This window comes from Antechinus flavipes, chromosome 4 (genome assembly GCF_016432865.1).
Source record: "Antechinus flavipes isolate AdamAnt ecotype Samford, QLD, Australia chromosome 4, AdamAnt_v2, whole genome shotgun sequence".
Lineage (NCBI taxonomy): Eukaryota > Metazoa > Chordata > Mammalia > Dasyuromorphia > Dasyuridae > Antechinus > Antechinus flavipes.
The window spans coordinates 54,828,681-54,851,055 of NC_067401.1; the positions used below are offsets into that span (position 1 = coordinate 54,828,681).

The 22,375-nt window shown below is 44.1% G+C and overlaps 1 protein-coding gene across 1 annotated transcript; it reads left to right on the top strand.

Annotated features, from left to right (window-relative positions):
• GNAT2 (G protein subunit alpha transducin 2) lies at positions 1-18,112 on the top strand. Its single transcript, XM_051993122.1, has 8 exons — positions 1-6,143; positions 7,748-7,790; positions 7,995-8,136; positions 8,897-9,054; positions 12,133-12,261; positions 12,434-12,563; positions 15,265-15,418; positions 15,679-18,112. The coding sequence occupies exons 1-8, from the start codon at positions 6,026-6,028 to the stop codon at positions 15,867-15,869; spliced, it is 1,065 nt and encodes a 354-aa protein (XP_051849082.1). The 5' UTR covers positions 1-6,025; the 3' UTR covers positions 15,870-18,112.
• Positions 18,113-22,375: the final 4,263 nt, after the last annotated feature.

Consider the following 22,375-nt stretch of genomic DNA (forward strand, 5'->3'; position numbering starts at 1 on the left):
ATCAATCGCTCATTTGGGGAGTTCTTTCCTATTGCAGATCACAGTGAGGTGGTCCTATGTGGCTCTCCATCAGGGAAGTTACACTCAACGTGCTAGAGGCCCCCGTCGCTTGCTTTATCCCAAGCTTCCCAGTGCACAGTTCAGGTGTTCAGCCATCATCCTTGTCCCTCTCATGTAACACTTATCTTCTCTCTTATCCTCCAATTCTGTGATGGCTTCCTGTACCCCTGTTCTGCTGGGGCCTGCTGACACCCACTTCCATCTCTCTCCCATTCAATTCCTTCTGCCTTCTGGCTCTCCTCCCCGAGACCTGGCTCCTCCCTGATACCATAGCTTCCCTTTCCCAGACTGACGGCCCTTTGGCTCATTTCCCCCCTCTCCCCCTCACTAGTGGAGGTGGGGGAGTTAGAATACTCCTTGGGCCCTTTCTGACCTCTCCCTCCACCATCAGAACTCGGCAACTTCTTTGAGGTTCATTCAACTCTCTTGTCTTTGGTTTCCCATGACTCTGGAGGGAGTGACTTTGTCCAATTCGGCCTTACTTAAATCCAATTCAAGAGCACTTGTGATGTCAATGGTTCCCTTTGAGAACAAGTCCATCCTTCACTCAGCTGTCCAAGTGACCTTCCAAAAGAGCAGGTCTGACCAGATTATATCCATATTCAAGAAACTCTAGTTGTTCCCTATCATCTCCAAGATCAAGTATACAATCCTCTGTCATTTGGAGCCCGTCATAAAATATCACCCCATTACCTTCCCACCTTCTGGTACATGACACTCAGCCCCTTTTAATCTAGAATCCAGTAACATCAGCCTCCTTGCTTTTCTTCAGATAAGATGTTCTCTTTCCTAATTGTAAGTCACACTTGGAACTGTTGCTTCCTCATCTCACCTCCTGACTTCCCTGTTAAATCCCACTTTCTACAGGAAATCTGTCTTGATCCTCTGTAATTCAAGTGCCTTCCCTCTGTTGGTTATCTCCAATTTATTCTGCATATAGCTTGTTTGTAGATAGTTCTTTTCCCATTTTCTCCTGAATTAGGCTGTCAAATCCCTGAAATCAGGTACTATCTTTTGCCTTTCTTTGTATTTCCAATGCTTAGCACAGTGCCTGGCACATAGTAGGTGCTTAAGAAGTTTATGGACTGACTGACCTATCACATACCTCTATGTTTCTGTTTGTGTGAAAGTTGTCTTAATTCTTTGGAGGCAGGTGGCCAAGTTTCACTGCCACGTGGCAACACTGGCAAATTATGAGAATTGGAAAGGTGGGCCTTTACTTCCATGGAAAGTTTTGCAATTTCCTGAAAGTAAGCCAAGTCTCTCCTCCCTGTTTTCAGTTCTTCTGGGCTCGTTGTTTATCTATCATAGGTATACAAACTAATGTTGAAGTTCTATAGGGTATCTGCCCAAATGCCTGCTGAAATTGGGACAATATCCATCCTTCATCTGCTTGGTCTTTTCTGTGCAGATGGATAGGTTAAACTCCTTTGAATGTTAGATTTCTTCCAGGTGTTTAAGCTTTTTCAAATAAGTTTAAATTCACCCATGAACAGAAGTATCTGGAGCATTTCACTATCTACATTTAGGGAATCCCTCCTTACCCTGGACTCTGTCCTGGAGCTCCTCCATAACAATGCAAGTAAACAGTTCTCTGTTTTATGCCTTATCTGATGTTTATTATCAGTTAAAAACAAAAGATAGTAGTAATAATAACAATTAAAAACAAATAGCCATTCCTGGGGGGTTGTTGGTTTGTTGTGTGTGTGGTTTTTTTTTTTTTTTTTTTTTTTTTTCAGTTTCCAGGGAATTCTATATGATCTTGAGGTATGAATGACCAGACATCTTGATGTTAAAGAGTCTTTTAGATGAGATTTTGATAGAATTAAAATAATAAAACAGACAGAGATGGGGAGAAACTGAGAGGGAGGGGGGAAGAGAGAGAGAGACAGTGAGAAATTGAGAAAACCTGGTATCAAATCTTCTTTTTGACAGACTGGCTGTCTGAGCAAGTCACAACTTCTCAATGTCTCAGATATTTCTCTGAGACTATAATTTGCAAATAAGATGCTGTTCTTCATTAGCAGAGAGAGTTTTGTTGTCTGGAAATTTCTGATACCAGTAAAATTATAGAATCCAGTCTCTATCCCTAAAATAACATGCCAATCGAATGTAATATTGCTACAAGGATCTAATCTATTTTATACAAGAAGGATCTTGGTTTCAACGAGGGAGGGGAAGCAAAGGACATTCTTGATTAGGGTCTGAGACCTTTGAGGTATCCCCTAAACCCTCAAATTTCATGGTAGTCTGTCTTTGACTCCACTCAAGCAAAGATGGGCACTGCTCCTTCTTTGATCCAATCCAATGTAAGGGAATACTGCATTAGTTAAGCTTTTCCTGACTCTCACCTCCAGTGTATCTACCATCTGTATAATTCTCTTTTTGGGATTAGGGAAGACAGGATTGAATTCTGCCTTGGACAGTGGGCAAATCATTTATCCTCTCCCAGACTCATAGTTTTCTTATCTGAAAAAATGAGAATAACAACAGTGTCTACTTCAGAGGATTGTTGTGAAGATGAAATGAAATAACCTATGTAAAGCATTTTACAAAACCTTAAATATGTTATGACTCTGATCTTTTTTTTTTCCTCTTTTTTTTTTAAATTTTTTATTTAATAATTACATTATATTGACACTCGTTTCTGTTCCGATTTTTTTCCCCCTCCCTCCCTCCACCCCCTCCCCTAGATGGCAAGCAGTCCTTTATATGTTGGATATGTTGCAGTATATCCTAGATACAATATATGTTTGCAGAACCGAACAGTTCTCTTGTTGTGTAGGGAGAATTGGATTCAGAAGGTATAAATAATCCGGGAAGAAAAACAAAAATGCAGATAGTTTACATTCGTTTCCCAGTGTTCTTTCTTTGGGTGTAGCTGCTTTTGTATGACTCTGATCTTGATAGGAGTTTCATTCTTTTGATCTCGTGACTTTCTCATAGAAATCAATGAATGATGTGTAAAAATATTTGTAGCAGCTCTTTTTGTGGTGGCAAAGAATTGGAAAATGAGTAGATGCTTATCAGTTGGGGAATGGCTGAACAAGTTGTGGTAAATGAAGGTAATGGAATAGTATCATTTTATAAAAAATGATGAACAGGCTGATTTTAGAAAAGCCTGGAAAGATTTACATCTTTGCAAAACAAGCAAAACCAGGAAAACAACATATACAGCAACAGCAATATTGTGTGATGGTCAACTATGATGGACTTGCTTCTTATCAGTAGTTCAGTGACCCAAAGCAATCCCAATAAACTTTGGAGGGCAAACACCATGTAAATACAGAGAGAGACCTATAGAGACTGACTGTAAAATAACATGTGCTATGTTCACTTTTTCTTGTTTTTTTTTTCTTGTTGTGGTTTTTCCTTTTTGTTCCAATTTTTTCTCTCCCAACGTGATTCAAAAGGAAATATATATTTAAAATGAACGTACTATATTGTCAACCTGCCATCTGGGGGAAGGGGTAGAGGGAAGGAGATAAAAAGTTGGAACCAAAAAAAAAGTTGGAACAAAAGGATTTGCAACTGTCAATGCTGAAAAATTACCTATGCATATATTTGTAAATAAAAAGCTATAATAAAAAATGAATGTACATATATAACCAAAAAATGTTATTTCTATATTTAACTAGGGAAAATAAAATGAGGGGAAAAAAAGAAATTGACAAATGGAAAACAAATCAGTTTGTTTCCTCCCCTTGATCTATGGATCCCCATCAGCCATCAGTTAGGATCTCTCTCTTCCCTTTCATGGGTAAACTCCTTGAAAAAGCCATCTACAATTAGTGTCTCTACTTGTTTTCCCTCTATTCTTCTAAACTCCCTGTAGTCTGGCTTTTCACTAAAATGGTAAATCAATGTTCTCACAATTGCCAAACTTAATAGCCTTCTCCTCCTCCCCCCCCCCCGCCCCCAGTCCTCATCCTTCTTGCTCTCTCTTCTCCGCACCCTTTGCCCCAATCCGTCACTCTCTTATCCTCAACACTCTCTAGGTTTTCATGACACTACTCTCATCTGCTTCTCCTATCTTTCTGACTGTTCTTTCTCACTTTCCTCTGGATCTTCATCCAGATCATGCCCACTAATCTATACAGAGCCTGCTTCTAATTAGGTGATCTCATCAGCTCCCATGGTCTCCATGACTATCTCTATACAGAAGATTCTCAGATCTATTTATCCTGTTCCTCTTTGGCATTTCAAACTCAAAAAAGATGTCCTATAGAAGTCTTCAATTTAGCATATCTAAAACAGAACATATCTTTTCCTGCCTCCCCCCAAAATAAAACCCACCCCTTTAAATCTCCAAATTATTGTCAAAGGTACCACCATCCTCCCATCACCCAGATTTGTAACCTTCCTTCTGCAGGACGATTTTCCCAGTCTTGTTCAAAGTTTCCCCTGAGATCACCTATAATTTATCCTGTTTCTATAGTTGTTTGCATGTGGTCTCCTCTATTAGAATACAAGCTTCTTGAAGGTATTGTTTCTGCCTTTCCTTTTATCCCCAGTGCTCAGCAGATGGCTGTTAATAATCGACTTGACTTGTTTGAATTTCATGTGGCTACTTACTCTAAGTCTCCAGGATCTTCTATAATCACCATTCTTTTACCCTCTGGGTCTATGGCATTAGTTACTTTATTGGGTCTTCCTGCAAGCCAAGCCTCCTCCCTCAACCTGGAGGACTAGATTTGGACTCTGGGAAACCTGGTTCTGAATCTAGTTCAGTTATTTACTGAATGAGCTTGACCTTGACCAGTAAAGCCTGTTTTCCCCGTGTACCCCGGGGATTAGGTGATCTCTGGGGTCAGTTCCAAGAATTCTAAATATTTGATCCCACAAAAAAACAGCCTCTCTTTTCCCTCCCCTCATACTGTCAATAGGGCCTCCTTTGTTGGTCAGATGCTTCTCTGCAGATACTGGATCCAAAAGGGAGAGCATCTGTGTAGCTGTTGAGAAAGATAATTGGCTGGGGGTAATTTCCCAGGCCTCACCCAGTGCCTGGAATATCTCCTTGCCTCAGCTTGCTGAACTCTGTCTCTACTCCCTCCCACCTCTAAACTTCTATAGGCCATTCCTCCCAGCCACCCACCCACCCACCCCCAGCCCTATTGCCAAAACATCATTACTCTCTCCTCCCTAGCCTGATAAGGCTTTCTTGCTCCAAGAAGTCACAGACCTCACTCTCTGGCATGTACCACTGTACTTAATAATATACTTGCTTCCTGTGTGTTTGTTCCTTACTTCCTTGCATCTTCTTGATCTGCCCTCGCCCCCAATTCGTTGCATTGATCTGTCAGTCATCACCTTTCATTTGTTGACTACCTCCTATAGCCCGGCACTTGTGTGGCTGACCGACTTCCACCATTAAAACATTTAAAAAGCTTGGGAGATGCCCAGGTATCAGGAATCCTTTTTTCCAAGTCGGTGGAAAACGAGGGTGTTTCCCTGGAATCCCCTGGGATGCTTGCTCCCCTGCTCATCTGGAACTCCCTAGTCCTTCCGAGGTTCAGCTCAAGTACCACTTCCATAAGTGGTATTTTCTGATTCTTCCAGGGAGATCCAGGTCCTGCTTTGGATAGATATTCATGGGGAAAGCACACATGAGTGGCCTTGGGCATCCTCCGAACATTGTACGTCAAAGAAGAATCGCTGATCTGAGTTGGTAGAGGGAGTTTTACTACAAGGAGTTCTCCACGTTGTTATAATTAAAAGGCTAGACCAAGAAAATCCCCCAAATCTCCCACATCCCACTTCCCCCTCACCCCACCTCTCCATCTTCTCGTCTTTGCCATTTGTCATCTTGAGCTCCTTAATTGGCTTTCCCCATCACGTGGGTGGACATAAAGCCCCCAGAACAGAGAAAGAACTCGTCCAGAGCTGTAGTCTGCTCTCTCACCTCGACCCGGCCCTGGGAGAACCCTCAAGAGAGCAAGGAGGTAGCCGAGGAAAGAAGAGCAAGATGGGGAGTGGAGCCAGTTCCGAGGACAAAGAACTAGCCAAGAGGTCCAAGGAGCTGGAGAAAAAGCTTCAGGAGGACGCGGACAAAGAGGCAAAGACTGTCAAGCTCTTATTGCTGGGTGAGGTAACCAGGGGTTGGCAGGGAGGGAATGGGGAAGGGAATCGCATTATCCATCACTCCATCACTCCCCTATGACTCAGCCATGGTACCTCAGCTCTCTGGCTACTCCTGTGGGCCCCCCTTCCCCTGGAGAATTCTCCTTGGAACCTCCATTTCTGAGAAGGGCCAGAGACCTCATTCTCTGGACTTACCATCCCACCCTCTTCTCCCGACCCAGATTTTCAGCATCCTTTTTATGTTTGGTCTTCCCTCTTTAGAATCTAAGTTCCTTGAGGACAGAGACTTTTTTGCTTGAATTCGAATCCCCAGCATGAGACACATAGTTAATACTTAATAAATGCTTCTTGATGGACTGTTGCTACCCCAAGATTGTTGGTTGATTCTTGCCTGTTCTTGGAGAGAGGGGTTCCCTTATTCTCAGGGTAGAAGGCTCCTGGGAAGAGTTGGAGAAGGTACCAGGATACTTAAATTCAGCCCTCCCATCAGATAGAGCAGGTATTAAGCCTTGAAAACTCTGAATGTGGACCCCTCCCCTCTATGGAGAAGGGATAATTCAGATAAAAAGGACTGGACTAAAAGAACCCAAGTATGAGGCAGGCTATAAGATCTGAATTAGAAAGGGATTCTGGATCATTTATTCCGAGCCCTATGGATGAACACCATTTCCAATAAGTGGTTATTCGGATTTTGCTTAAACCCTTTACTACTTCATCAGAAAGTTCATCCTCCAAGGGATGCTTCAGTGAAACCCAGGATTTCAAGGTCTCAAAACCAGTCATATCTGGCCCAGATATGACAGAAGAAAAAAATTGGGGGGCAACAGAACTGAAGAGCTTTTGGGGGGCCCAGACAGTTGGAGTCCCCGCCAAGGGGATGGGGGATTGCGGCTTGATGAATTCCTCGTAGGCCTCTTGTATGAACGCCGAAGTCTCTCAATCTGTCTAACCACAATTACATCTGCGCCCGAGATGGAAGAGCTCTGCTAAGCACGGGGTCAGCGGGCACCCGAGGCTGAGCCAAACTAAAATGTTCTGAATCCAGGTGGAAGGCTCAGGTCGGCCGCAGGAACCTCAGGATTAATTGGCCGCAGGCAGGCTCCCGATACCACCCTTCCCCCAGCCCGCGGAAAGGAGACATCAGGGCCACTAAGTGATCTCTTCTTAAGCCCAAGCAGCTTTCAGCCAATTCAGAATAAGCTGCTTAGAGGAAAGGTATAATGTGGTGATGAAGGGTGAGGAAAATGGAGAACTGGCAGCAGGTGGGGTAAGGAGATGGCGGCTGCTCCCGAGTCACAGAGGCCACATTCAGCAGAGTCCCTTAGAGTTGTGGCTACAGTGACCTGGGGATCCAGAGGGGAGCCCTCCCCTGGAGCCACAAAAGGAAAGCAGAGCAAGGAAGTGGAGGAAAAACTGCCTCCAATCTGGGTCTACGGGAACAAGCACAAGGGAGACAGGGAAAAGTCCCTTCCTTCTCCTCGGGTCTGAACCCAAGGATAGCAGGAGTATTTCTTTTTGGGGGGGATACAATTTTTGTACAGATCCCTCTCTGTGGAGTAAAGAATTCACAAGGTGGGGTTCAAGGCAAATTGTTGTCTCATTCCAGGTGCTGGGGAGTCAGGAAAGAGTACCATCGTCAAACAGATGAAGTGAGTGAGGACCTCGGCGGGGAGTGAGGGAGGAGGGAGGGGATGGGGCCCAAACATCCAGAATGCAGCAGAGGGATGCTCTGACCCATTCTCCCAGACCCACAGGGGTTAATCCAGCCATCCCTCTGGACCAGGCTCCCAGGGGTGGATTCCCGCGGGAACCCCAGGTCCACCTGAGAACCAGGGTCTTCCTCTCTCCTCTAGAATCATCCACCAGGACGGCTACACACCAGAGGAGTGTCTGGAGTTCAAGACCGTCATCTACGGCAATGTGTTACAGTCCATTCTGGCCATCATCCGGGCCATGTCCACCCTGGGCATTGACTATGCCGACTCAGCTCGCGTGGTACGTGTCCATCCAGGGGGCGAGGCGTGAGTCCTGCTAATGGGGGAGGGGGAAAGGCGGGAAACCGGGATCATTCCTAAGTGACCCAAGGGTGAGGAAAGCGGCTTTGGGGTTGGGGCCCTCGGGCAGCAAAGGCTCCTTTCTGACCTGCTTTATCAAAGTGTTCCTCTCCTCCGTGGTCTGTGGGGTCCCTCAAAATCTATGATCCTATAAAGTCAGGGAACCAAACAAGAAACAAGCAGCCTTTTCCTCTGCATCCCGATGGCATCCACAAGATGCCTCATTTTACCACTCAATGAGATACACGGACCAGCCGAAGCCATACAACGGCAGAGCACAAACCGGAACCTGCCCCTCAGGACTCGCTTCTTTTTCTCTGTGCTTCCCCATCCCCCCATTGTACCACACTCCCTTCTCCCGAAATCCAAGCCCCAAGTCTCCTTTAGTCCCAGAGAAGGCCGTGTGGTCAATCGGCTCCTAAAGAGCCCCACAACCTGGGGTGGTTAGGAAGCATCTCCATCATCATCATCACTTAAAATCCTATCTCAAGGATGCTTCTAAACTGTCCTGAAGCTAAATCCGGTGTCGAGACACAAGCTCCTTCGAACCCTTCGAACCGGCCTTCGATTGCGGGGCCCCCACTTTTCCCCTCGTGGCTGCCGTCTCTAGCCTCAGCCCGCGGGACCCCTCGCCCCCTTTGGTCGGCGTCGCCCCCCAGACCCTTCCCACTGATCCCGCTCCCTGGCTCTCCCGCCCGCAGGATGACGGCCGGCAGCTCAACAACATGGCCGACTCCATGGAGGAGGGGACCATGCCCTCGGAGCTGGTGGTCATCATCAAGAAGCTGTGGCAAGACGCGGGCGTGCAGGCCTGCTTCGAGCGGGCTGCCGAGTACCAGCTCAACGACTCTGCCTCCTAGTAAGTCTGACGCCCGCAGGTCCCACTCTCCCAGGGAGACCAGCTGGCTCCTTGCATTGCTCAGGAAGCCCAGATTTAAAATGGGGGGCAACTGGGTGGTGTAGTGGGGAGAGCAGGAGGACCCGAGTTCAAATCTGGCCTCAGACACTTAATGGCTGTGTGACCCTGGGCAAGTCACTTGCCCCCAATGGCCTCAGGAAAATAAATAAAATGAGATATATGATACTGATATAAGCGCCAACAGTGTCACATTATGGCCAAAAAACAAAACAAAAAAAAAAAACCAAAAACAAAAACCCCAACTGAGCTCTTGGGCTGAGCTGGAGGGCCTAGCTCCCAGGCCCGTTTCCAATCTGCGCTGGTCAGGCCTCCTTTGCTTCCTTCTGGCCCGCACACCTCTTTCTATCCAGGTTCCACATGTGAAGCAGAGCTCTCAAGTCAGAGGCTTGGGTTCAAATCCCACCTCTGGTTTATCCCTGGGTGATGCTGGATGAGGTATTTGGGCTTCCCAGCCTCAATCTCTCATCTATAAAATGGGGGCATAGGATCCCCTTCCAGGTCTGGATCTAGGTCCATATTCTTCTGCCGTGCACACCCTGAGAAGTGTGTAATGAAGGGGGCTCCACGGGCCTGGTCAACGCCGTTTGCCATACTGCACCGACCGGAACCAGGTATCATGTTGGTAGTGATTCCCAAGAGTCGGGAGATCTGGGGTTCAGGCTCCCGGTGGTATTCAGTCTTGTCTGACTCTGTGACCCCATTTGGGACTTTCTTGGCAAAACACTGGGGTGCTCTGCCATTTCCTCCTCTTGCTCATTTTGCAGATGGGGAAACTGAGGCAATCAGGGTTAAGTGATTTGGCCAGTGTCTCACGGCTATTAAATGTCTGAGGCCAGATCTGAACTTGGGTCTTCCTGACTACAGGCTCAGTACTTGGCCACCTAACTGCCCTCTTCTACTAATTGCTCTCGGTGGGACCATGGACAACTCTCATTGTTTCAATTTCCTCTTTTGTAATTAATTGAAAAAGGATTAAGGGAAAGGGAGGTATAGAAACACATTCAACAGTATCAATGAAGATTCACATAAAAAGGAAAATATAATAACAAATATAAGATAAAATGCATTATGTTCTCTACGTATATATTTTATATCACTTTTTTTTCCCTGAGGCAACTGGGCTTAAGTGACTTGCCCAGGGTCACAGAGCTAGGAAGTGTTAAGTGCCTGGGGTCCTATTTGAACTCAAGTCCTCCTGACTTCAGGGCTGATGCTCTAATCACTGCACCAACTAGCTGCCCCCAACATCTATTTTTTGACATTATCATAGTCTCTATTAGTCTTTCTTTCCTCCCTCTCCTCACTCCTGCCTGTTGAAATCCCTTCTCTCAAGACCCAACTCAGATGTGAGTCATTTGAAGTTTTTCCTGATTTTCCTCAGTTAGACCTGGTTTCTCTCTCTCCTTGAATCTCATGCACTTTGAACTTCAAGTCAAACCAGATAAAGCATTTGCGACAGCTAAGCAAGGATAGCTAGTTGGTGCAGTGGACAGGAAGCTGGGCCTGGAAAGAATCCAATCCTGACACTTATTAGTCACTGTTTTCCTCAGTTTCCTCATCTGTAAACTAAGCTGAAGGAGGAAATGGCAAACCACTCTTGTCTTCGTCAAGAAAACCCCAAGCGGGGCCACAAAAAGTGGGACACGACTGAATATCACAAGCCAAGCTCTGTGCTGGGTCAGATAAAAAGGCACGATAGTCTTTGCCCTCACATAGCTCACATTCTAATGGAGCCTAAGTTATAAACAGCAGCTGGAAAGCAGAGGCCCGAATCCTACGGAGTCCCGCTGAGTGGTTCCAGAGTCCAAGGTTCTACAGAGGAGGAGGAGTGATGAACTGAAGGCGGCACGGTCTGGAGATGGCCAGGAACTGTGTGTGTGTATGTGCATGTGTGTGATACACACACACATATACACACACATCTATATATATCCTTATGCATATGTTATATATATTATTCATTTTATTTTTTAATTAAGTTTAACAATTATTGATATTAATATATATTGTGATCTCTATATATCTCCTTTATGTATGTATATTATGATATATATATACACACACCTCTATATATCTCCTTTATGTATGTATATTATGATATATATATACACACACCTCTATATATCTCCTTTATGTATGTATATTATATCTATGTACACACACCCCCCTATATATATATCCTTTATGTATGTTATATAGTAAATTTTTAATAATAATATTATATATGATATATATATATATATCTATATCCTTTGTATGTTTTATATATATATATATAATGTTATATATATATATATACACACACACACACACACACACACACACACACACATACACATCTCCATATACCTCTATAGCTCTCCTTTCTCCCCTTTTAGAGCACAAGCTCCTGGAGGCAGTGTGTGTTTTATTTTGTATTGTACCTTCAGGCACTAGCACGCTGTCTCACACACTGCAGATACTTAATAGGGGTTTGCTGAACTGAACTCCCATTTCAGAGCTGCCCCCTTCGTCCTATCCTATTTAAAAAGCTTGGGAAACCATGGAACAAAAGCAGTTCCAGGTCTGGCCAGCCCTAGGAAATGAGCTCAGTCTCCTGGGCCTGGGCTCGGCCCTTGACCTCCTCCGCCTGGGTGGAAGCAGTGGCCCGAACGGCTCCTGGGCCTGGCATTCAGGGCTCTCCCACTTTGGGCCCAATCTACGCGTAAGCAGTGGGTGTGAGGTCAAGGTCACAGAGACCCTCTAGTTCAAGGTTGGCGGAAGGAGCATGTGTCCCAGGAGGCAGAACTGGAGTGGGCTTTGGGGTGTCTGGGGATCGGAGAACGCAGGCCTTTCGAGGGCCGCAGCCACAGTACTGTGCTTCTCCTTGTGTCAGTTCTGTGCTCTCAGAAAAGTCGCCTCCAGAGGCCGCAGTGTTAAAACACAGGGCGATGGCGGGGCCGAAATTAAAAACATACACTAGAAACGCACGTTCCTGACCACCGGTAACGTCGGCCCCCACTGTGATCTCTCGTCTAGCTATCTCAACCAGCTGGATCGAATAACAGCCCCCGACTACCTCCCCAATGAGCAGGATGTTCTCCGGTCTCGGGTCAAAACCACAGGGATCATAGAGACCAAGTTCTCAGTCAAAGACCTGAATTTCAGGTGGGTGCTTCTCTTGGGCACACAGACCAGAGCAGACACGGGCAGCCCTAGGCCGCGAGGGCCCCAGAGCTGCCAGGTGCTTCTCAGGGGCGGCTGCATCTCCACGATGAGCATGGGGCTTTGGGTCCCAGATCAGCAGCACCTCTGAGACAGCCGCTTCTTCCCCCCCCAGGATGTTTGACGTGGGAGGGCAGAGGTCCGAGCGCAAGAAATGGATCCACTGTTTTGAAGGTGTTACCTGCATCATTTTCTGTGGAGCCCTAAGTGCCTATGACATGGTACTGGTGGAAGATGATGAAGTGGTGAGTAGAATTTGTGCTAAGAAACTCTGGGACGGCCAGTTCAACCAACCCTGTAGTGACTTTCGCTTTAAGCTCTCCTTCTAGGATTCCCCAAATTGTGTAATTTCAACCAGTGTTCATCTTCAGGATCAGATTTCTTTGTGCATCCGCAAAAACAAAAACCCTGCTCTTACTACTCCAAACTCTGGTCTGAGTTTTAGAACCTAAAAAATCCAGCCATTTTTCTTTTTTAGTTCATTTTGTTCATAAAAATATAAAGGGTATAATCTCAGAGTATTCAAGGACTGGGAATATCAGGAGGTCACTAACAGAACCTTTCTTTTCTGCCTTTGTGTGTAGGGAGAAGAGAGGGAATAGGAAAGGACAGAGGAATAGAGAAGATAAAAATGATAACCAGGAAAAAAAAAGGAAGTAAAGCTTGCCTTTTTGTTCAACCTTCCTAGCAAAGGTTGTACAGTCCCACTAGAAGTCTAATAGAACTGCCCAGAGCGAACAGAACTAAATGGGCTAGTAGAGTATGAACTGTTTTTATCTTTGTAAGTACATGTTGAATTTAACTAAATGCTTCCTGGAAAGCAAAAAAAAGAAAAAAAAACTGGTGGAATGAGTTCTCAGAGCTAATTCCTATTGAACTTTTAGAATTCTGCTCAACAGGAGGGGAAGAAGTTGTCAGGTTCAGGCCAACCCCTCATACTGGAGTCATTTCAAACTCAAAACGCAGAGAAAAGTTCTTTTCTCCCAAGTGTATACTCCAGAAACAGGAGAGCCATCTTCTGAAACCATTTCTTTGTTCTTAGGGCCCCTGGCCTGTATCTGTTATCAGTGAAACAGCGTCCTTGTTCTGAATTTATATATTCTGATCCAAGCTTCTCAGTGGCTTTGAAGCAGTGTTAGACATTTTCTGGCTGCAACAGCTGAGCACAGGCCCAGTCCCTATGTACACTAACAGCCTGTGAAGCTTGGGGCCTTAATAGCCTTGGACACAAGTTGGTTTGTAACAGGCTGGGGTGAGAGTGTATATTCATGGAACTCAGATGACAGCATCATTCTATTTAGAACCAGAAGTGAAAAGGGCTTCCATCTCTCACCTTGTCTCTGCCCCTCAGAAGCCTTCTCCAAAACTTTGTTAAAGCACCATTTACCCTCTCCCTTCCTCTTTTTGGTGCATTCACCCTCCTCAAATGATCTATCATACCTGGGTATACAACGTATATTCCTTTAGGAGAATACGAGTTCCTTTTGGGCAGAGACTCTGGTCTTTCTTGCTTTACTCCTGCATAGTGACTGGCCCATAGTAGGCATTGGTATTTGGTAAAGTGAATACTATATTGTTTAAACCAATTTGAGCATGGAAGGTTTTAGCCCTAGTTGCTGAGCCTGAAAGACCTGAGTTATTATACCAGGGGGCCCATCATCCCAAAGTGAACATACAAACAGCTCTATGGGAGGTATGGTCTTTGTTGTAGCATTGAGAGTGAAAGCTTTGTCCCTCTCCCACTGCTGTAGGGCCTGAGGACCCCCAAATTTTCTTTTGCCCCTGAGGCTTGGGAGAATTTACCTAGAATCTGGAGCCAAGTCTCAACCCCACTAATCTAGTATACACTGTCACCTTAGCACAGTGCCTGGCACATAGTGAGCACTTAATAAATACTTGTTGACCCAATAATACTCAAGACCCTCCCTTAGAGATGGGGTTGGGATCTGTGAGCCCACAGCTTCTGCTCTAAACAATGCACAGGAGGAGGAGGGAAAGCAGAAATAGTAACACAATCATGTTTATCAGCATCTTTTCTCCTCCCCAACCATCAAGCTAAGCTGGGTTCCCAGGGAGAGAAATTCCTTAACCACCCAACAACCTGCAATACTACTGTTAACTACTGATCTGACCTCCTCCCTACAGCTGAAGCAATAGCATCTGTGCTTTCCCCAATAATAATCCCTGTAGGAGATGGAGATGTAGCTATTGAAACACAGTGTGGGAGCATCTCCCCTCACCCCCATCTATAGAAAAGCTTTTTTGTTGTTTAAAACAGCTGGTTAAAATTAAGTCCAGCTTTTTCTATAAATTCATAATTATATAGTAGCTAAAACTCAACAAGTTTATATGTATCTAGATAAGAATTTCCCTGTTCCTCTCAAATTTGGAGATCTCAAGATCATAGGAGTCTAGATTTAGATCTGGAAATGTCCTTAGGGAAGGAATTGTTATTTTGCAGATGAGGAAACCCAGAAGGTCTAAAGTCACAAAAGTATTAAGTGGCAGAACCAGGATTTGGTTCCAGATGTGAGTCTTTCTACCCTATCATAGTGTCTCCTTGAAGGGAGATAGGATAAATATCAAGTAGTTGAAGGATTATCACAAGGGAGTAGATATATCCTGTTTGGTCCCAAAGGCAAGCTGCAGGGAGAGAGATTTCATGGTAAAATTTCCACCAGTGGAATGGGCTGCCCAAGGAGATAGGTGGGGTTCCCTCTCACTCCAGGGCTCTGAAGCAAAGGCAGAGAGATGGCCAGGTGTTAGGTCCACTGCCGGGAGTTACAGATTGCCCCAGGTGACTGCTAAGGTTTTCTCTCCATTCTGAGAAGGTGAGCTCCTAAAGGTCTCAGTTTCAACTGATTCCCTGCATGCTCTTGTCTACCTGTAAGAGGGAGGGAGAATCAGGAGCAAGTGTGAAAGGTGTCTGACTTTCTTGTCCACCAGAACCGCATGCACGAGTCTCTGCACCTGTTCAACAGCATATGCAACCACAAGTTCTTTGCGGCTACTTCCATCGTGCTCTTTCTCAACAAGAAGGATCTCTTTGAGGAGAAGATCAAAAAGGTTCACCTCAGCATTTGCTTCCCCGAGTATGATGGTAAGTGTCTCAGTGACCAGCTGAGAACCCTTGGCTAGCAGGGGTAGGGGGTGGGCTCTTATTCAAAAGGCTTATAAAACTCCCGACTCGGGACATCAAGAGCCTGGAGGAAATAACATTTCATTCAGTTGCTCCTCAAAAACATCCTCAGATGTTAGATACTAAAGACTTCCTGAAGATGACCAATGAGGAGGAGGGAAAACCATGTTGTTCAAACCCCTTTTCATCCCTTCACTGCTTTGTTTTTTCTGGAAAAACAGGGAACAACTCATATGAGGATGCAGGAAATTACATAAAGAACCAGTTCCTTGATCTAAATATGCGAAAAGATGTCAAAGAAATCTACAGTCATATGACTTGTGCAACAGACACCCAGAATGTCAAATTTGTGTTTGATGCGGTTACAGATATCATCATCAAAGAAAACCTCAAGGATTGTGGGCTTTTCTAGTTCTCATCAGTCAGCAGATACCCATCTGAAAAAACAGGCAGGGCTGGACACTTGTTTGGGAAATCGGAATGACAGGCCAATGGATAATGGATATATTACCTGCCTTCTTGGTGGGTGGGGGAGGGCCTGGAGAGACAGACAGAATTTGGAACTCAAAGGAAATTTTCATGTTAAAAATGAATGTTTTAAAAAGATTAAAGGTGAAACTGTAGTATGTTTTGTTTTGCATTTTAAAAAAGAAATGATAGGCCGGGCAATTCCCAGGAACAAGAATAGCAAAGCCATTCTCCACTGGAGATGAAGCATGCTTAATTGGCTCTTCCACAACAATCTGTGGCAACATCTTAGCATTTTCTGATGAGGGAGAGGGTTATTACAAGCTAATGGACTTTTGGGGCTTCCTTTTAAGTTGTATCTTAAGCTTTCACAGTGGAAGAGCACAGACACATGGTGCCATTTTTAAAATTCAACACTCAATTTTGTGGAATGAGACATTCCAATCAAAACAGCTTATAAAATGCCTCCAACTGCATGTTTCCATGTACTACACCGCTTTGGTTCCAAGGGGACCAAGAGCCCACGTTAGGTTTTGCAAATTTGTGCATTTTCACGACATACAATGGGAAATTATGATTTTTTTAAAAAATCCTATTTGGGGAAGTCCCAATGAGAAGTTGTAGCCCCCATTTTTTAAAACAGCAGGCACATTAATTAAAAATTATTAAATTTTTAAAATTAAAAATCATTCTAAATGCTGAGGAAATGGAGGCATCGGCAGCCAAGAACTTCAAAGTTTTCTATACTTTTGGGAAGAATGGATACGATTTTATCAATATAGGATGGAAATTTTGGGTATGTAAACTCTTTCCAATACACAGCAACACCTTGCCTGGAACAATGCTCATGGTGGATTTGCTCATAGTGGTAGAATCAAAATGTGTTAAGAGATGGTACCTAAATCCAGATCTTCTGTCTACTATGTAACACTACCTTGTTAGGGAAATGACAGTTGTTTAACAAATGGTTGTCAAATATTGTATTGAAAGCAATGGAAGGAGCCTCCAAAGAGTTACCAAACAAGCAAAAGTAGGTAGTCTCTAGGAAAGGTCTAGGACCACATCAAAGCTATCCACACACTATCCCTGTACCTCTCACAAAGAATACAGAATGGCCTTGAACTCCTGACCATCATTTTGCCGCCTATGTCACAATACATTGGAGGGCGAAGGAAGCTGTTTTTGGTTTAAGCAGAAATAAAATCAAGATAAATTACAGTATGTTAAAGCTGACAGAGATTTTAGATTTCATCTAAGTTCAACCTTCCTTAGTTTACAAAGAGAAAAAGAAGGCAAAAATTCTAAGTAACTTGCCATTGCCATAGTTCTGCTAAGGGCACAGCTGATACTCAAACCTGGTTCTTCTTTTCATCCTACAGAACCATGGATACACTTCCCGGGACTTCCTCTTCTACATTCCCTGCTCTCTTTAGAACCTGGGAAGAAACTAGCTTTACAGTCTGGCTTTCATATACCCATTGTGAAAAGCTCTCATTTCAACTACTGCACATTCCAAGAGAGAACAAAAAGGCAGCAAGTGTTGATTTAGGCAACAGAAAGATCTGCAATAGGGCCCACGTAATGTTGATTGCAAACAAGTAATATCCCCTGTCAGGCCAAGAAAACTGCTCCCTTGAACTCTTGTTGGGGGGAGAGGGGAGGAGGGGAAGGGAAAGAACCTTGGAAATAACTTGACAGGAGGTGTTTAAGTAAAATCCAGATTTAGCAATTGCAAATACCAGTGAGGAATGTTCTTGGCAGTCAAGATTTAGTATATAAAGGAAAGTGTTGATTAAAATGAAAACCTGTCCTTGCCAGAAACATACATTCACACTTTTGTCTGCTACTACCAATATTGATACTATGGAGCCATATGAGCCTGAGATTCACTGAAGAAGAAATGTGTAGCTGTTACAATTTTGTATTTAATGGTCTTCCCCTTTTTCCATTTCCCAAAAAAAGAAACATATTTGTGAGCAGAATCACCACAGAATTAAGTGAAAAAATGTTCAGACTACTTTTTTTTTTTTTAACAACCTGCCAGAGACTCCTGTCCTTGTTACACATCCAAACCCCAAACCAAATCCACCCAAAGCAAACTGTTTTCCCAACTTCTATGAAACTCTAGCTTGTTTTTTTTTTTTTTTAATTACTGTGACCTTTACACACACACACACACACACACACACACACACACACACACACACGGCTTAACATGACTTCTCTGAGACCTGTCCTGATCAAATTTTAAAACAGTATAAAATTTAAAATATAAAAATATTTAGGTTTATTTAAATTGTATCCTCAATAGTTCACATCACTACCAATATGTGATAGAAAATATGCCAAATTCAGAATCAAAAAGATCCGAGTTTAAATACTATTCTGCTAACAACTACCTACGACACAGGACAAGTTACCTACCTTTCCTATACTTATTTCCTCAGCTCTAAAATGAGGGGACTGAACTGGATGACCTCTGAGATCATTTTATGTGATAACAATATCCTAAGGGCAAAAACCATAACCAGACCATCCTTAAGAGTTCCAAGCAGAGAGGTTTAATACTTTTGAGAATAATAATAAGTTATTTATAAGCAAAATTAAAGTTCTCAAAGTATCAGAAATAATAGTCCATGGTTTTACAGTTGAGAGCTGGAGAGGAAGCCCAAGAATTTTAAGCCATAGACAAGACAATCTTGACCTATAACAGTTCTGATTTGTGACAAGAAATCCACCAAATCCCCTGAACCAGTTTTCGTTGCCAGATGCTATGGATGGAACAGACACAACTGAGACCAACCTGAGTGTGTTAACCTGGATGGATGAAGAAGGGCCCGAGCTGATCCCAGCACTGCTTCAGTGTGGACCCTAGTGCCTCCAGTGGACTTGTAGTCCAGCCTGGTCGAGAGGTTTTCTAGGTAGACCAATAGGAGACTGGGAGAGAAATTTACTGTCTCCTTCAGGCGACAGTGATAGGAATCAAAGGTAAACAACGTTCTCTGTCCCACTTAAGTCAAAAAAGCGGAATAACTATATTCAAGCAGAATTCCACTTTAGTCTTCTACTTGTGGTATGATGGAGGAGGAATGCCCTAAAGCTTATTGTAATTATCTGGATTGATCACAAACAGGTAGCTTTTGGACGAGGGAGCTGTCTTGGGCAGCTTGGTGAAGTAAGCAGAGGGCTAGACTTGGGGTCAGGAAGAACTGAGTTCAGATCCTCCCTTCTTATATGATTGTACCTATCAAACCAAGGTAACAAAAAAAAGAGAGTCTTTCTATTTTCACACAGAAATGGTCTCTCCCAAGCTGTGTGAGAGCAGTATTTAAGAAATATGTATAAGATATTACATATCTTCAGTTCAAACCCAGCGCTGGCATTGCACAAGTCCCAGCCTTAAGGGTCTTTCTGTGAATGGGGACAATAAGAACTCCACAGGACTGCAGCGAGCACCAGGTGACAGCCTGTGGAAGATATCCCATAACTGAGTTCTTTTTATCCCTTCTGCTGATCCCACTAGTTTTCACAAAGACAAAAAAAAAGCATCAGAATTTACAAAGTCCTTTATAACCAGACCCCTCCCTCATTGATTCCAATGGCTTCCGCCCCAAGACAAAATAAAGGAACAGCAGAGCCACAGGACAGCAACTCCCCTTTTATCTTAGTACTTCCACCACAGGATTTCCTTTGATCGTTTCAGTTTACTACGCTACTGGCTTTTGCTCTCATCGCTTCCACCTGAATAGCACAATAATGCAAAAAAAATAAGAAGTAACATTGGATTTTTAAAGTTTCTTGTTCATTCATCAGTAGTATTATTCTAAATAAAAATCAAAAGTAGCTAACACCTGTATTGTGCTTGCTTACTGTGGGTCAGGCACTGTGCTAAATGTAATAGCAGTTAACATTTATAGAGCCCTTACCATGTGCCAAGCACTATTGCTGAGTTACAAGAGTGATAATAAAAGCTAATAATGTTTATACAGTGCTGACATGTCAGGCACGGTACAACTGTTATCTCATCGGAGCTTCACAATGACCCTGGGAGGTAATATTATTAGGATGTTATTTTATAGATGAGGAAATTGAGGTAAACAGATAAAATTGGGATAAAGTGACTTGGCCAGGGTCACATAGCATCTGAGGCCACTTGGGTTTGGGTGCTATAGTGAATAGAGCACTAGCTGAAGTCAAGAAGCTGAATTCACATCATTCAACCTTTTTGCTTCAGTTTCTCATCTGTAAAATGGGGACATACTGCCGAAGGCAATGGGAAAACACTTCAGTATCTTTACTAAGAAAACTCCAAACGGCATCATAAAAAGTTGGGTATGACTGAAAAACAACTTTCTCTCAGCCTCCTACTTTATCCACTCTGTCACCTTGCTGCTCAAAATATGGAAGAGTACTGTTACTTTAATGCAGGCACTTTTCACTAACTGGTTCCACATTAATTTCTTAAGTGGGAGAATAGAGTCAAGTACGTATATATCAACAAGCCAGAGGTAAAAGCTTATTTGTTAGTGAATTCTGGGAGAAGTTGTTTCCTAATAAAATTCTTTTTGATGCCTTCTTGGCTAGCCTTTATTTACTGGCATATTTCATTGGTCTCTAGTGATCCTCTTTAATGAATCTTATGTGGCCATGTAAGGGCAGAGAATTGGTCTCTAAGAGAAAACAGAATGGGAATAAACTTGAAAAGGATAAAAATCTAAGAAAACTACAATTTTAGGAAAAAAGTAGATGCTTATGAATTGTTTTATATGATTGTATAGGATTCTATTCCACAAGCATCTGCTGAGAGCCTAGCTATTATTAGATGCTATGGATACAATCACAATACAATACATATCCCCTCAGCACTGCAATACAATCCCCTCAAGAAGCTTCCAGGCTATATCACAAATGTCAACCCTATTGTATGTTGCCTGACATACAATAATAAACGCCCCCCAATATTTATTGATTTAAGAAGTTATGAGTTTGTGGGCAATCATCTCTTATTAACTAAAATAAGCATTCCCACTTTATTCTAGTTCAACCACACCAGCCACCTATTAAGAGACATAAGCCAGCTCTATGAGGACGACCAAGATGGTCACTAAGCCAAAACCATGTCACCCGAGGAGCTAGGCATATCTAGTTTGGAAAAAGAGACCGTGAGGGATCTGATAGGTGTAGTCAATGTGGCTGTAAGGGACAACAATGAATACACTATCTAACACAACTAGAGGAACTTCCAAAGAAATCCAGTCATTTAAAAACAAAGTAGTTGCGTCAAGAGGAGGTAGTTGCCCATAAATGGAAATACAAGTCACTGGGGATGCTGTAGAGGGAAATTCTCATTCGGGTATGGACTGGATTAAATGATCTTTAAGATTCCTTTCAAGTCTAAGTAGTTCTTAATTATTAAATAGTTACCTCTCTTGTGTCCAGGTTCCAGGGAAGGCTGGAACCAGGCTTATTTCTACTTATTCTGAAGCCTGCTAGCCTTTAGCGGAAGACAAATTTATCAAGGGATTATACAAACACATAAAACAAGAAAACAAAGTCCCTGTTGTTGGACGAATTTGGAGTCCACTTAAGTAATAGGGCAATGGAGGGGGTGGAGGGTGAGGGAGGGGCGGTCAGGGGAGAGGGCCCGGAGAGAAAGTCTGTCCCTGGAAGGCCGTGGTGTTCCCTTCTGTCACATACATCAGCACACTCTCTGTGGGCAAATTTACTCCAGCACGCATCTGGCTGGGCTCAAGTCAGCCATAAGCCCTTAAGCTAGCAGCCTGTGCTTGGTGAAGGGTTCCGGCCTTCCCCACCACGGCTGGGGAGAGGAGGCCCACTGGGTTGCACCTGCCGATCGACAGGGACGGTGCAAGGAAGGGTATGAGATGTCTCATCCCGGACCCCGTGGCCAGGACTAAAGCAGCTCTCCTGTTCTCTCCTAGAAGAGGCTGTCCAGACATCTGGTTATTTCCTCTTCTCCAATTCACTTCCCCATCCCCAGCTATGGGCTTCTGACATCACTACTTAGCTGAAACTGCTCTCCCTAGCCAGATGATACCCAGCATTCACGGACCCTCCCATGGTTTGGAGGGAGCTGCCGATGCACCCATTTCACAGACCAGGAAGGCCCTCTTCTCCGACATGCCCAAGATCACCCCTGTCAGTGTCTTACTTGAAGCAAGGCCCTCCCAGGCCCCGCGCTCTGCGCCCCCTACCTGCCAACACTCACAGCTGAGGCTCCTTTTCTCCCACACTGCTTCCCCCTCCCCCCCTTCCCACCAAGGGCTCTCCCCCCATACTCCTCCCTCCCCCTCTCTCCCTGCCCCCCCAGCCTAGTGCTGTCCCATTAGCCGCAACCTGCCTTCTGAGGTCTTCCCCCATTACCAACGTCACTGGACATCTGCATCCCGCCCTCTGGCATCTAAGTAGAACCCATCCTCCCAACTTCCC

Coding starts and splice junctions, on each gene's coding strand:
- GNAT2 (XM_051993122.1), top strand. CDS start 6,026: ATGGGGAGTGGAGCCAGTTCCGAGGACAAAGAACTAGCCAAGAGGTCC. Junction 6,144..7,747: donor TGTCAAGCTCTTATTGCTGG/GTGAGGTAACCA, acceptor GTCTCATTCCAG/GTGCTGGGGAGTCAGGAAAG. Junction 9,055..12,132: donor CTCAACGACTCTGCCTCCTA/GTAAGTCTGACG, acceptor TCTCTCGTCTAG/CTATCTCAACCAGCTGGATC.